The sequence below is a fragment of the Globicephala melas genome, chromosome 17, assembly GCF_963455315.2.
Source record: "Globicephala melas chromosome 17, mGloMel1.2, whole genome shotgun sequence".
NCBI classification, from domain to species: domain Eukaryota; kingdom Metazoa; phylum Chordata; class Mammalia; order Artiodactyla; family Delphinidae; genus Globicephala; species Globicephala melas.
Genome location: NC_083330.1, coordinates 69,576,422 through 69,590,021, shown reverse-complemented (window position 1 = coordinate 69,590,021; position 13,600 = coordinate 69,576,422). Strand labels below are relative to the sequence as shown.

The 13,600-nt window shown below is 43.0% G+C and overlaps 1 protein-coding gene across 5 annotated transcripts in view; it reads left to right on the top strand.

Moving 5' to 3' along the window:
• Positions 1–13,600, top strand: part of ASAP1 (ArfGAP with SH3 domain, ankyrin repeat and PH domain 1) — a 351,377-nt gene that overhangs the window by 220,250 nt on the left and 117,527 nt on the right. For all 5 annotated transcript variants that reach the window (XM_030875819.2, XM_030875813.2, XM_060287023.1 and 2 more), the window contains one exon: positions 7,233–7,378. In XM_030875819.2, the coding sequence (XP_030731679.2) occupies positions 7,233–7,378 (146 nt within the window). The remainder of the gene's footprint in view (positions 1–7,232; positions 7,379–13,600) is intronic.

Here is a 13,600-nt window from a genome sequence, read left to right as displayed (position 1 = left end):
AAGAGGCAGGCTAGGCCTGGAATTGTGATGGAGCTTGGTGGACTGGGAACTTGGGCTAGGTTGTATAACTATAGTATAATAATACATATATTCAGGCTGTCCTGAAGATTTCTCTAAGATCATGAGGGTAAACTGATAAACACAAGCTTCTCTGGATTCTTGGCATGGAAGATAACTTGCATAAAGATCTTGGAAGAGAAGCTAGGCTCCCAGAAAAGAGAATATAGCAAACTAAGGAAGTGAGACTTGCTTTGGAGTGAGGGATGGTACCTCCCATTTCATGAACAGACAGCGTAAGCCAGATGCACAGTGAGGCACATTATAGGGTTTTTTCATCCATTTCACATAATAACTCTATCAGGTAGGTATTACTGCAGTTAAGAAAGCAGAGTCAGAGACACTATAGAAATTGCTCTAGATCCGTGGCTGGTAAATGGAAGATCTGGGATTTGATCCACAGTTGTCTTACATATCTTGGAACCCTCCAAAAAATACCATAATGTTTGGATTCTCTTTGAATGTCCATCACATCAGAACTTCACCCTGGGTCTCAGGGTGAATGAAAGTAATAAAAGTGAAGATATTTTTAGGGACTTGTATGTACTTGCTAGATGTTATCCATCACAGTTCACGTATGAAGCTGAAGCCCGGAAGAGTTAGGTGCCTTTTCCAAGGTCACACATGGCCAGGCAGGGCCAGAGGGAGATTCAGACCCAGGTCTCTGTCCCACCCAGGACGGTGCCCCTCCACCAGGTGATGCCTCCAGGAACATTAGGTTGGGGCTGCTCTTTAGGAGGGATTTATTATGAGTGTCTTCCAAGCCTTATACTCATTAAACAGAAGTAATCCTTTGTGGTTTTCTCGTGTTCTCTGTTGTTGCTACTGCTGCTGCTGTTCTCCCCAAAGAGCTTTCACAGTAATTATGACATCTTTACCTCTCAGTAATCAGCCTCCAGGAGTAGGCTGGGTGGGTATTATTAAACCTGTTTTCTAGATGAAATTAAAGCCCCTAAGAGCCTTAGTCGCCTGACCAGGGTCGTATGGTAGAGGCTGGAACTAAGGCCCAGGTTTTCAGGTCCCTCCATCACTTGGCATCTGGCTAAAATTAGAAGACATCTAGGGGCTCCAACACTTAGCCAAGCCTATTGGTTCATAGCATAGGCTTTGGGGAATTCCCTGGCGGTCCAGTGATTAGGACTCAGCACTCTCATTGCCAGGGCCTGGGTTCCATCCCTGGTCTGGGAACTCAAATCCCATAAGCTGCGCAGCGTGACCCAGTGGGTAGGAGGGAAGGCACAGGCTCTGCAGTCAGCACGTGTCATCAGCTCTTATTAGCTGTGTGACCTGAGGCGACTTGTTTAACCTCCCTAGACCAGTTTCTGCATATATAAAAACGGGGTAATGTTAGCATGTTCTTGTGAGCATTGAATTCTCAGGAAGAATACCTGACACAGTTCCTGGCACGTTAAGTCACCAAAAAATTTAGCTACAATTAATTGTTATTATTGCAGTTAATAACTGTTAACAAGTATTGTTATGATAATTATATCATTGTCATTGTTATGGGCCAGGAGGTCTGATTCCCCTTTCTTTCTTGTTATTTATCATTAAGCCTTTCATGTAGTAGATTCCACGTAGGTGTTTGTGGCACACATTCCCGTGTCTGTCAGTGGAAAAGGATGGGTTTGGAATCAAATGAAGTTGGGTCCTAACCTGGCTTCACCACTGTGTTTCCCTTTTCTTATCTGTAAAACAGCTGTCGTGCATTTTAAGGTATTCTCTGTGATGGATCTCACTACACAGTTGGTTCTTAATAAAGGACAGTGTCAGAGAGTCAGCGGTGGGTAAAGTCTAACAGGGTGACAGTCAGGCAAGTTCCCCTCAGAGAAAGGCCTGTTTAATCATTGCTGTGCTTTGGAAAATTCTGAGAAGGGCCTCATTAGGAAATATACAAGGTATTTTTAAAGAGTATTGAACTTTACTGTATTCCCAAGGCACTTGTTATTGCCAGCCGCTAGGAACGTGAACTCTGAGTGGGCGCATTGATTTCAGAGTACTGTCGGAAGCCCCTGCCGCCCGGCCCAGGACGGCCAGCGTGCTGGTGCACCATCGTTACTGTCCTTGCCATTGTAGAAATTTATTGAGTCTATCATGTACCATTCAGTATCTTACTTAATCACTGCAGTACCTCTGTGAGGTCAATGCCATTATTATCTCCATTTTACAGGATGGGAATGAGGTTTAGAAAAAAGTGAAGTTGCTGGATCAGTGCAATCACAAAGTATAAGTGATGGACCTGGAATTGGAATCTGAGTCTGTCTCACTTTAAGATATGGGGGAAAGTCCTCAGCTCAGAGGTTAAAAAACCCTAATTTAAATTCCCTTATTTATGAGCTGTATGGCCTTGGGCACGTTTTTTGTATCTACACAATAAGGGTGATTACAGTACTTATCTCGTAGACTTCTTTTTTTCTTCAAGATTTCAAGTGAATTAAATTGATTTTGATGATTCTATGATTATGATTCTATGATTATTTTGAGATTCTATGATTATTTGAGAAATTAACGAATACAGAGAAATAAAGGGATGAAGGAAAAGCAATGTAGATGATTGTTTCTGTTATTCATGACTGAATAGCCAACTACCCCAAAACATAGTAGCTTGAAACATTTATTTTATTATCTCCATGGTTATATACATTGACTGGGCCTATCTGGGTGATTCTCCTGCTGCTAAGCTGCAGTTATGGGAACAGATAACCGGTTGTCTCTTGTCTTTCTTGATAATAGACATGCTAACAGATGTGAAGTGATACCTTGTTCTGATTTTGATTTGCATTTCCCTAATGATCAGTGATGTTGAAAACCTTTTAATGTACCTGATGGCTATTTGTTTGTCTTCTTCAGAGAAAGTCTATTCAGATTCTTTGCCCATTTTTTAATTGGGTTATTTGGGGGTTTTTTTGCTATTGAGTTGTATGAGTTCCTTTTATCAGATAATAGGTCATAATCTATTAATTTAATAATATAGCTAAAGATTTATAAAATTTTTTTTTTTAATTGCGGTACGTGGGCCTCTCACTGTTGTGGCCTCTCCCATTGCGGAGCACAGGCTCCGGACGCGCAGGCTCAGCGGCCATGGCTCACAGGCCCAGCCGCTCTGCAGCATGTGGGATCTTCCCGGACCGGGGCACAAACCCGCGTCCCCTGCATCGGCAGGCGGACTCTCAACCACTGCGCCACCAGGGAAGCCCTGTTTTGTTCTTTTATTAGAACTAAAAAGAGTCACCTCGCTCTTACTGCCTTACACTTTGCAACAGTACCCTGAATGCCAGAAATTCCCTACAAATATTGGAAGAGCGTGAGTCTCCATTGTGAATGGGTCAGATTTCTCTCTCACCCTATTTTTTTATTTCCTTTTATTCCATCTCTGTCTTCGCCAGCTTCCCCAGCCCCTACTTTACCAGCTCCCTGAAGTCATCTAGCACTTGGGCGTAGCAAGCATGTTAAAACGGCTCATCTTCCCCCCCCCCCCGCCCCCACCCCCCGTGCGGTGCGCTCCCAGCCAGAGCCCTTTATCTCCACCTCCTCCCCTAACATTCCCTTCACATTGCTTACTCTGCTCTGTAATCTGTCCCTCCCTTCTGCCTCTGCCTCCGCCAGGGGCCTCTCCTTGCCCTCCGTGCCTTTGAAGACCTGCTTGGTAAACCCTTAATTTTGTACAAAGGGATGCGTGTAGTTATATAATCTGTCGGGTGAATTGTCACTGTTACCTTTGTAACGCAGTATGTAAGAAAAGACTTAAAACGTGAGACGTATGCCCCTATGTTGTTTGATATTAAACGCATCTCTATATTATAACTAATCATGGGTATAGAGGTAATATTAGCTGATCTCTTAGGCGCACGTGCCACATGCCGGGCACGAGCACCTGATGTTTAACTCCCATCATTTCTCCCCTCAAGAGAATTAGTAGTAGTATTCCAAGATACAGCTCACTAAATTAGCTGCCATATTTTAAAACAGGCGACTACACTAGGAAATTTTATACATGTGTGTATATATAAACGTGATTAATACATATACACACACACTCTTACGTGTGTGCATATGGTTCTTTGGTTGTGGAATTGGCAAAACATACAGCACACATGATCTAGCCTGTACGTATCCAGTCTCACCGTTTGCCTCTCTCTCACCACATTTTAGGTTTCATCTGCCCCACAAGCATACTTCTTCCCTTGCAGAGTTCTGGTGAAGGTTAAATATGATATTGTGAAAAGCATTTGGGTCAGAGAAGGTCCTCGGCCAACTTCCTGTGGCCTCTCTCCCTGCCTTGGCCAAGTCCATCTTATTTTCTGATGAGTCTGTCGTCCCTCATAAAAGGAGAGCTTCTCGTAGTACTTTCTAACCCTACGTGGAAATCCAAATTGAGGATAGTGGTTGTGTCTGGGGAAGGAGGGAAGAGACTGGGATTGGGTAGCAGGTGGGAGAGAGAGGACACACTCTGCAGTATTTTATTTCTTAACTGGCCAGTGGGTACATGGGTGTTTTATTAACTAAAGATTCTGATATATCATTTGAAATATTTTATAACTTCAAGCAAACGAACACAAAGCCTACCACTTAGGTTTTACCTCCGAGACCCTTCCCTCGAAAGCAGTTGAAATGAACAGGCAGCTGAACCCCTTTTTCGCTGGCCTCCAGAAGCAGGAAAGGGTGGCAGGTGGAGTGGGGTTCTCCGGGGCAGGGTGAGGCCCTTTGGCCTGAGACAGAAGGTATCAGGGTGGGTCCAGCTTATGAGGGACATCAAAGGTGTGCATCCTGCCTGTGCAGCTGATGTGGCCTTTCCTTTGTGTTTCTCTGAGCCGCTTCTCAGAGTGAACCTGGGCGGTAACCGGAGCTGCATTTTTATCTTTTTTAATATCTCAGCCTGAAATGCTGACATCCACTGTAGGCACCATGCATTTTTAATGTGGCAATGATTAGAAGGTTGCTAGGGCCTCATTTCATTTCATTGGACGCTGTGACGCTTGTTACCTTCGTCGTATTTCGACTTCTTCCTGGGACGTTCCCCAGTCCAGGCTCATACCGTTGCTCCCATGCAGTTATTGAGGGTGTGTTTGAGAGTGCAATATTTTTAAATTATTTGTTGTTCAATTACTGAACAACCTAGGAGACTTAAGAAGTGAATGCTTCTTAAATTCCTGAAAGGGAAATCGACGAATCCAAGTCAGCAGCTCAGTAAAGCTAGCTTCATAAGCCGAGCTCACTGAAACACATGCAGTGGTGTTTGTTGTGTGAGGATGCAGAGGTGAGCCAGAGGGAGCCCCTGCTTCTCATGGTCTGGTGGCAGGGAAAGAGCTGTACTTACACAAATGTATGATGTAGTGGAAAATACTGCAGTAGAGGTACAGAGAATTATGGGCAAAGAAAGATTATTGCCAACTAAGGGAAGGCTTTGAAAAGAAAGAGCTGTTGTATGAATTAAGCCCTTAAAGGTATGATTTTGATAGATACTTTTTTGTTCATTTATTTGTTTAATAAATATCCTACACCTACTATGGGCCTCTGTGTAAATTCATGCTTCCCTGTACTCCACCACAAAGGAAGAGAGCCGTGTACAGCTGAGCACGGGCATCTGAGATGCTGCCACGTGAAGGTGGTACACACCACCTCCACTCGTATTTCCTTGGTCAGCGCCTTGTTACTTCAGGGTGTGGGGATGTGCACTATCCCTTCCCATAAGCCTGCAAGGGTTGGGAACCTGGATAGCCATGATGAATAGCAGTGTCTGCCCCGAGAGTCACGAGATGAGATGCACAGTTTACCAGAATCACACTGGGTGCTGTACTGGAAACGGCCTGTAGGGGAGCAAGAGCTGCAACAAAGGAACTTTTTTGCAGGAGGGTTTGCAGTGATGGAGGCAAGAGATGATGTTGGATAAGGTTGGTAGTCATGTGGGTGGTGAGCCGTCAGATTTCAGTAATATTTTTAAAGGTAAAGGCCAGTGGATTGCATCTGGGGTATGAGAAGGGAAAATCAGGTATGACTTGATGGGTTTCAGCCTGAACAACTATAAGAATGTATTTGCCATTAACCCACTGAGATATGGAGGCACTGTAGAAAAAAGAGAGTTGGGGCAGAGCATCAGGGTTTGTTTTTAGCAAGTTAAGATTGAGCACTAGGAGATACTGAACAGGCACTTGATATATGTCTGCATTCAGGGTTGGATCTGGGCTGGGAATATCAGTTTGAGAGTTGTCAGCTAATAGAAATTACTTAAAGCCATAAGATTAGGTGAGATCCCATGAGAGTGGGCGTCAGTATAGAAGAATGAAGGCCCAAAGACTTGAGGCCAGGGAGATGAAGAACCAGCAAAGACGATGATGGAGAGGAACAGCCATGAGGTGGGAAGAGTCAAGAGAGTGTGATGTCCTGGAAGCCAAGTAGAGAAAGTGTTTTGAGGAAGGAATTATTGTTACTTATGGAGCATTCACTCTATTGAGAAACCTTTGTATATTTTTTATCAACTCATCAGCACCACAGTCTTGTAAATATTGGTCTCCATCTCATAGATCAGAAAACCAAAGCTCAGAATGGGGAAATTTATTCACAGATATTGTATTGCTACCTTTCATGTGCCAGCTAGGATAATAGCCACGGAAGTTAAAAAACTTAAGGTAGCAAGCTCATAGGTAGTGAAACCAATCTTGAACTCTAGATCTGTCTGATCTACACCTGCACATTTTGCATCAAGAGATGATGTGCGAAAAAGCATCGTATGAATGCTGTTCCTCGGACTGGGTCTTAGACAAAATTAAAGGAAATTAGAATTAATTGCAGAGAAAGAAACATGTTAGAACACATGGATTTTTCTTTTGCATTCCAAGGTTGATTTTTCTAAGGAGAATTTTCTCCTTGTTTCCTGACGATCATAGTTTTTTAATTGCTTGAAAATGTGGTGATAATTTGACCCCTCAATGTTTGGTGAGTCTGTGGATTAGTTGGGATATAAATGAACTCAGTGCTCTGATAGAAAAAGTGGAAACCGCCTTTGATAGAGTGAGTGAGACCACTCAGCGCACTGCTAACCACCTTGTAGACATGTTCAATAAAGAATTGATGGAGTTTCTTTGCTTTCCTTTTGAGAGTTTCTAGTGATCGATGTTCAGAGTAACTTGTCATTGTGGCAAATAGTAGCTCACACTCCTTTTTCTTCTTCTTTTCAGATCATGTACAAAATGAAGAAAACTATGCACAAGTTCTTGATAAGTTTGGGAGTAATTTTTTAAGTCGAGACAACCCAGATCTTGGCACCGCTTTTGTCAAGTTTTCTACTCTTACAAAGGAACTGTCCACACTGCTGAAAAATCTGGTAAGCCATTTCATAAAATATATATATTTTTTAATTACAGCCTGATCAAGGTATAGTAAGATCACAAAGAGAACAATATAATAGTCTTCTCCCAACACTTGATCCTGAGGGCAAAAAATAAAAATAAAAGTCTTTTTAGTCCTCGGTATGGAGTCACATTTAAGGAAACTGTCACTGTGAAATGCCTAGAGTTTGTACCTCCGGCCCAGCTGATAGCAGGGTAGGTTTTTTGAATCTGAGAGAAACTTGTTAACCTGAATTCTTTTCCACATTCTCCCATTGTTTTGCTTTTGTGTTTGTTTAGATAAGTTTTAGTAACTCTTGCATTTTAATTAGTTGAAAGAGTAATTAGTTGAAAGTTTGATGATTTTTTTTGTTTCAGACATACATGTCACCCTTCACTTGTGTGAAGACCAGCATGCATTTTGGTCGCTGATTTACAAATAATTAACCTCTCCCAACTCCCCATATCCTTTTAACACCCTCCCAAGAAAAAAGATTTTAAGATTTGGGGAATCTGTGGTTTCAGAAGTAGATGATGACAAGAAGAATCCCTAAAAATCTGAGACACTGGAGCTGCTGACCTAGGAGCAGACACAGATGGAGGTGGGGGGACCCACTGGGCAGGCAGTGTTGTCTGGGTGTCCCCAAATTGTGCCCACTACCCTCCCTCACCCTCACGCTGCGTTCATGTCAAGAAAGGTTCGTTCTGTGTAGCACAGCTACCACACTTGTGTGTGAGTTAATTTAATCAAGTCTGTCTTCCCCTAAGTCCCAAGAGATAGGAGCAGTGGGAGGTTGAAAGATGCCAAAGGAAAAGTATATCATACTTTTGTAGGCTCCTTCCTGAAAGAGAGGAGCTGTTTCCTCCTCTTCCTCTCGCCAGTCTCAGCATTGCATCTTTGCCTCCTTTAAAGATCCAGAACTCAAGCTTAAGATGTCTTGACCCTGGGTCAGTTACTCATATCAAATAGGCGTCTGTGGTCTTTCGTGAGACTCGTGTCACAAATCTACTTGGTACAAATGGCTGTCTTCCAGATGTGAACGCACCCTATTGGAAAATAAAGACTACCTTTCTATAGTAAATTAACCTGGTTATTTGACCAATCAGAATATTCTTTTTTTTTCTTATCCCACTAGATAAATATATGTATGTGTCTGTCTCCCTGACAATTTAATTCTGTTTGATAGTTTATGCCACTGAATTAGTCTTACACAGTGACAGCTAATCTTAAAGAAAATAAAGGCTGAAAATAGAAATATGTCTTCTTTTCAGAAATTTGAGAAAGGATGGTATTTAACTTAGGGCCTATGTATTCCTACACTTCGGGGTTTATTTGACAAACCCATGATATTTCTGTAAATCTTAGATTATGTGAATCTCTTTGATTCAGATGAGGCCTCCCATTTCTCCTTCCTCTGGGTGCTGCCTGCCTTTTTGTGGGTGGCGTTGCTCAGAGGTACTATGGTGGGAAGAAAAGAAGTGAAAGAAGATTCTGACAGTTCGCTTCGGTAATAACTGGTAAACGGCTACTAGTGAGGGAGGACGCTCTGTTTTCCCTGAGATGGGCGTTTCCACAGGAATATCTTGCTAACCTTTAGTTTCCAGGAGACCAAATGTGTGTGGCTTAAGTCAGTAGCCATTACTTCCACGTTTCCTGGGCCAGTCCATTTCCACACTTCCCTACCCTGTAGGTTCCTTCCGTGTGCAGGGATTCGTGTGTGGATTTCATGCCGTCCACACGAGTCAGTGGCCATTCAAGCATCAGTCGTTGTCCATGTTTGCTTAGCTCTGTATGGAACTACAGAGACAACGGTAGCTACAGAACTAATAACTACGGAAACAGCTGGTAGTCACTGAACGCTCTGAGGAACCTGGCAGTGTGCTTTGTGTGGATTTATCATTCAACAATTCACAACAGATTCACAACAGCCCTGTGGTGGGTTTACCTTTAACCAGGATGTGCGCACTGAGGCACACTGAGATTATGTCTGTGACTTGTTCGGGCGTGCTGTCGGTAAGGAGGTGTGAGCCCAGCATTCCGTCGCTGCATCCATCGTCTTTCCCAGCCTACTCTGCACTGCCTGGCACCTTGGCTCTGGTTGTCTTCTTTCCCTAAACATACCCCAAGCTGCAGGCCTCCTCCTTCTAAGAAAGAAAGAAAAGAAATTGCTGGAAGATTTCATTCAATTAATTTAAAAAACAAAAACATTTTCCCTTAAAAGAAGGTGGTGGCAGGGAGTCCCCTGGTGGCCTAGTTGGTTAGGATTCTGGGGTTTCACTGCCGTGGCCTGGGTTCAGTCCCTGGTTGGGCACCTGAGATACCGCAAGCCATGCGGCCCGGCCAAGAAAAGAGAAGGTGGTGGCATTTCCAGTGAGGGAGCAGGTTAGAAGAATCAGTGTGTATTGTAGCTGATTACTAAGGGAACACTCTTCTGATTGAATAAAGTCAGTCCCAGGAGTTCGTAAGACCCGACAACAGCCGGCAGCTTACTGCTTCCCTTTTCATGTTTTGCCAGGAAAGGGAAGAGCAAACCAGGAAGATTCACGGGGTCACGCCCCAGAGCAGAGGGCGGAGAGGAAGCCAATCCCCTCGGGCAGGGAGGGGTTTCTGAGTCAGTTGCAAGCACCTTCAGGCCCCAGATGAGTTTGGGGGAGCACCCCCCTGGGAAGCTGTTTTTCTCAGGAGATTCTTGAAAATCCTATTCTCTTAGGCTAGTGAAGGCTGGAAACATTAAGCAGTAATGGATACAGTTGAAATTTAGAAAGTAAGATTTTAAAAAAGGTACCTTGGTATATTTTAGACTTCCTAAATTGTATCCTCAGTTGAACCGGCAAATATCCAAATGTCTGTTGTGTTGAGGTCTATGGTCAATCCTGAAAAATGTCATTTTCTAATTAAGATATTGCTCACGATGGGTATTTTAATAGTTTACATTAAAGTATTATTTATTTTCATGGAAGAAAGGGTCGGTTTTGGGGTCAGGTCTAGTGCTCTGCTTTTTTTGTTTTTGGGGGGATTTTTTTTTTTTGCGGTACGCGGGCCTCTCACTGCCGTGGCCTCTCCCATTGCGGAGCACAGGCTCCGGACGCGCAGGCCCAGCGGCCATGGCTCACGGGCCCAGCCGCTCCGCGGCACATGGGATCTTCCCGGATCGGGGCACGAAACCGTGTCCCCCGCATCGGCAGGCGGACTCCCAACCACTGCGCCACCAGGGAAGCCCCTAGTGCTCTGCTTTTGACTGACTCTAGGTAGGGAAAACTTTTATTAGTCGTGTTACTTTTAAGCAATCAGTATTATAAGTATATTGTGTTTGGGAGTTTCTGAAGGGTTGGTCCTGAAAAACATCGGTGTACTAAGTGCTGGTGACTCTCAGTCACCATTTAGATGTTTGTTTTTCTAAACATTCAATGAGCGTGGAAGGTACGATGATCAAGTGAGAGGTTACATGCAAACTCCCAGGAGCTGCCCAGATGTTGGTGTTAACTTCACATGGACCGAGGCTGGCTTTTTATTAGCCAGCTTCTAACCTCTTGCATCTCTGAGCTTTTTTTTTGGTTGCACTGGGTCTTAGTTGTGGCAGGCGGCCTCCTTAGTTGTGGCATGTGTGTGGGATCTAGTTCCCTGATGAGGGATTGAACACGGGCCCCCTGCATTTGGGAGCGCAGAGTCTTATGCACTGCACCACCAGGAAAGTCCCTAACCTGTAACTAATAGACATCTGAGGACTGCACAGAGGGTCATGCACTGAGCCAGGTTTAAAGAAACTTGCTTTGCTTACTGCCTAGAAAACAGTTTTTATAAAAAGGCCATAATACAGGATGGGAGAGTTCGTGCATTGTAAGTGGTGGGAGGAATATAGGTTTTGGTCACTATCAGACCTGGACTCCCAACTCCCAGCGCCCAGCTTTCTAGCCTAAGGCAAATCACTTTAACTTCTCTAATGCTAGTTTCCTTATCCGTAAAAAGAAATTATAGTATCTGTTTCTTGGTAGTGGTGGGACTTGATCAAGATCCTGGAAGTAAATCACCAAGCGTAATACCTGACCTATGGAATTTGCTTAACAAATACAAGCTTTTATTATTACTTACATCTTCTTGCTTGATCTTTATGGCAGCCCGCCGTGTAATGGCAGGTACGGATAGTCATATCCCATTTTGCAAATAAGTGCATCAAATCTTCAAAAAATAACATGCCTGGGAAGTAGTGGAATTAGGGCTTGCGCTCAAGTTCCCTGACTGTGGATCACGCTCACGTGGAGTCATCAGTGCTGCGTCCACAAATTACAGAAGGCGTGATGTTGCCTCTATAGACTGTGGGTGCTAACGGCCCATCTGACATGGTGACTGGAACCTGTACCAGTAGTCGTCCAACTCCTGTTTCTCTTTAGCTTGCAAAGTACTACCTTCTCTACTTTTTCCTTTGGGTTTCCCTCATTAGTGAATTACATATATTATATTGGAAGAGTGTTAGCCAGTAGTTCTCAAACTTGGGTGTTAGGACCCCAATCTTAAAAATGTTTGAGAACACCAAAGAGTTAGTGTTTATGTGGACTATTTCTATCCATGTTTACCATCTTAGAATTTAAACTGAGGAACTTTTTAATGTATTAATTCATTTTGTTGCAATACGTTGTTTTGCTTGAAGTAGACAAAAAATTACAGTCTCATACAGGTCTATATATTGGGAAGAGAGAAAAGTACTTCAAGAGCCTTTTCGGGTAATTATCAATAATTTTATTTGATACTATGTCAAAACGTGATGGTGGTTCCTTAAAAGTTAGTAGCAGTATGAATCTGAAACCATATAAATTAACTTTAAGGATTTGGAAACTGTCAAGCTCACGGTGACAGAGGTTTTCCAAAATTTTAACTTTTCTCTGAAAGCTCCAGTTTTATCATTAGCAACAAATATTGTCACTTGTTCACCTTGTAGTGATGAGTAATTCATTTTCAAGAAAATGTTTGCCAAATACCCAGGTCTCAGTACCACAGTTGTCAGTCACTCTTTCAAGGAAAAAAGTGGTGTTCCAGTAGAAAACTAACAAAACCAGCCAGTCCAACTTGCAACTTGAAAAACTGCATACATGTGCTCTCTCAAGATAAGCATCTATTTCGGCATGCCTTGGAAGTTCTTTACTTCCTATGCATCGTATTTCATCAAAGAGAATATTAAAACGATATACTCAAGGGTTGATAGGTAATAAAATCAGTCATTTCTACTGTTTCATGGTAGACATTCTTAAATGAAGATAGCCTTTTATTTTATTTTATTTTTTTACTGCAAGAGCATGACCATGAGGAAGAGAGTGACTACAGTTTGTGGCAATACCTTGCATCACACTAATGCACCAGCAGTTTTACCTTCATTATTTTTGCACTATCAGTGCAAGTGTCAAGACAGTGAAAAGGTCAGCTAAAACTTCTTAGTAGTAGTATGAAAATACTTTCGACCTTGGGGACTTGAGAACCACTGTCATCAGAAATCAAAGACTTTGTTATGTCCTTTGACATAAGGACTGAGTGCCATAAGGTTAACTTCGCCTAACTTATAAGCATGAATTTCCTCCCTGGAAGAATGGGGGAAAAGTACCTCCCTTCCTACCCTGTTGCTTATGTGAGAATCAGATCCTATGACCCATGTGAGAAACATTATAAACTGCAAATTCCTTGAGTCACGCACAGTGGATTGTTACCATATTAGTAAACTACATTAATGTTAATACCACTGTGGCATTAATGGCCACTGCAGAGACTTTATGTATTTTTTTCTGATTATAAAATGAAACACCTGCCTAGTTGGGAAATTTTAGAATTCAAAGAGAAAATTGCAGGTTCTCTTTTATATCCTTCTTACCCTGAGAGAGCCTTCATTGATATTTCGGGTTTGTCTTTCTGGTCCTCTTTTTCTGCACTTTTCCCCTCACATAGATGAAATCACATGTCCTAAGCAACTTTGTGTTTCTGTGGATTTCACTTAGTGTCAGCATTAGAGCATATGCACTTTTCCTGTTTGGGACAAAGTTATTCACTAGAAGTTCCAGAGAATGTGACTTTCCAAAGAACCCCCTCTGATAGAGCTCTCATCCCTGACAGTTCAGCCTCGTCCCTTCCCTGTTGTGAGAGCCAGTGCTGAGATATCTGCTTGCTGTCAGCACCTGGGAATCTAGGTACTGGGGCAGGAATAGGATCGGGGACTTGCCTGTCCAGTGGGAACTGC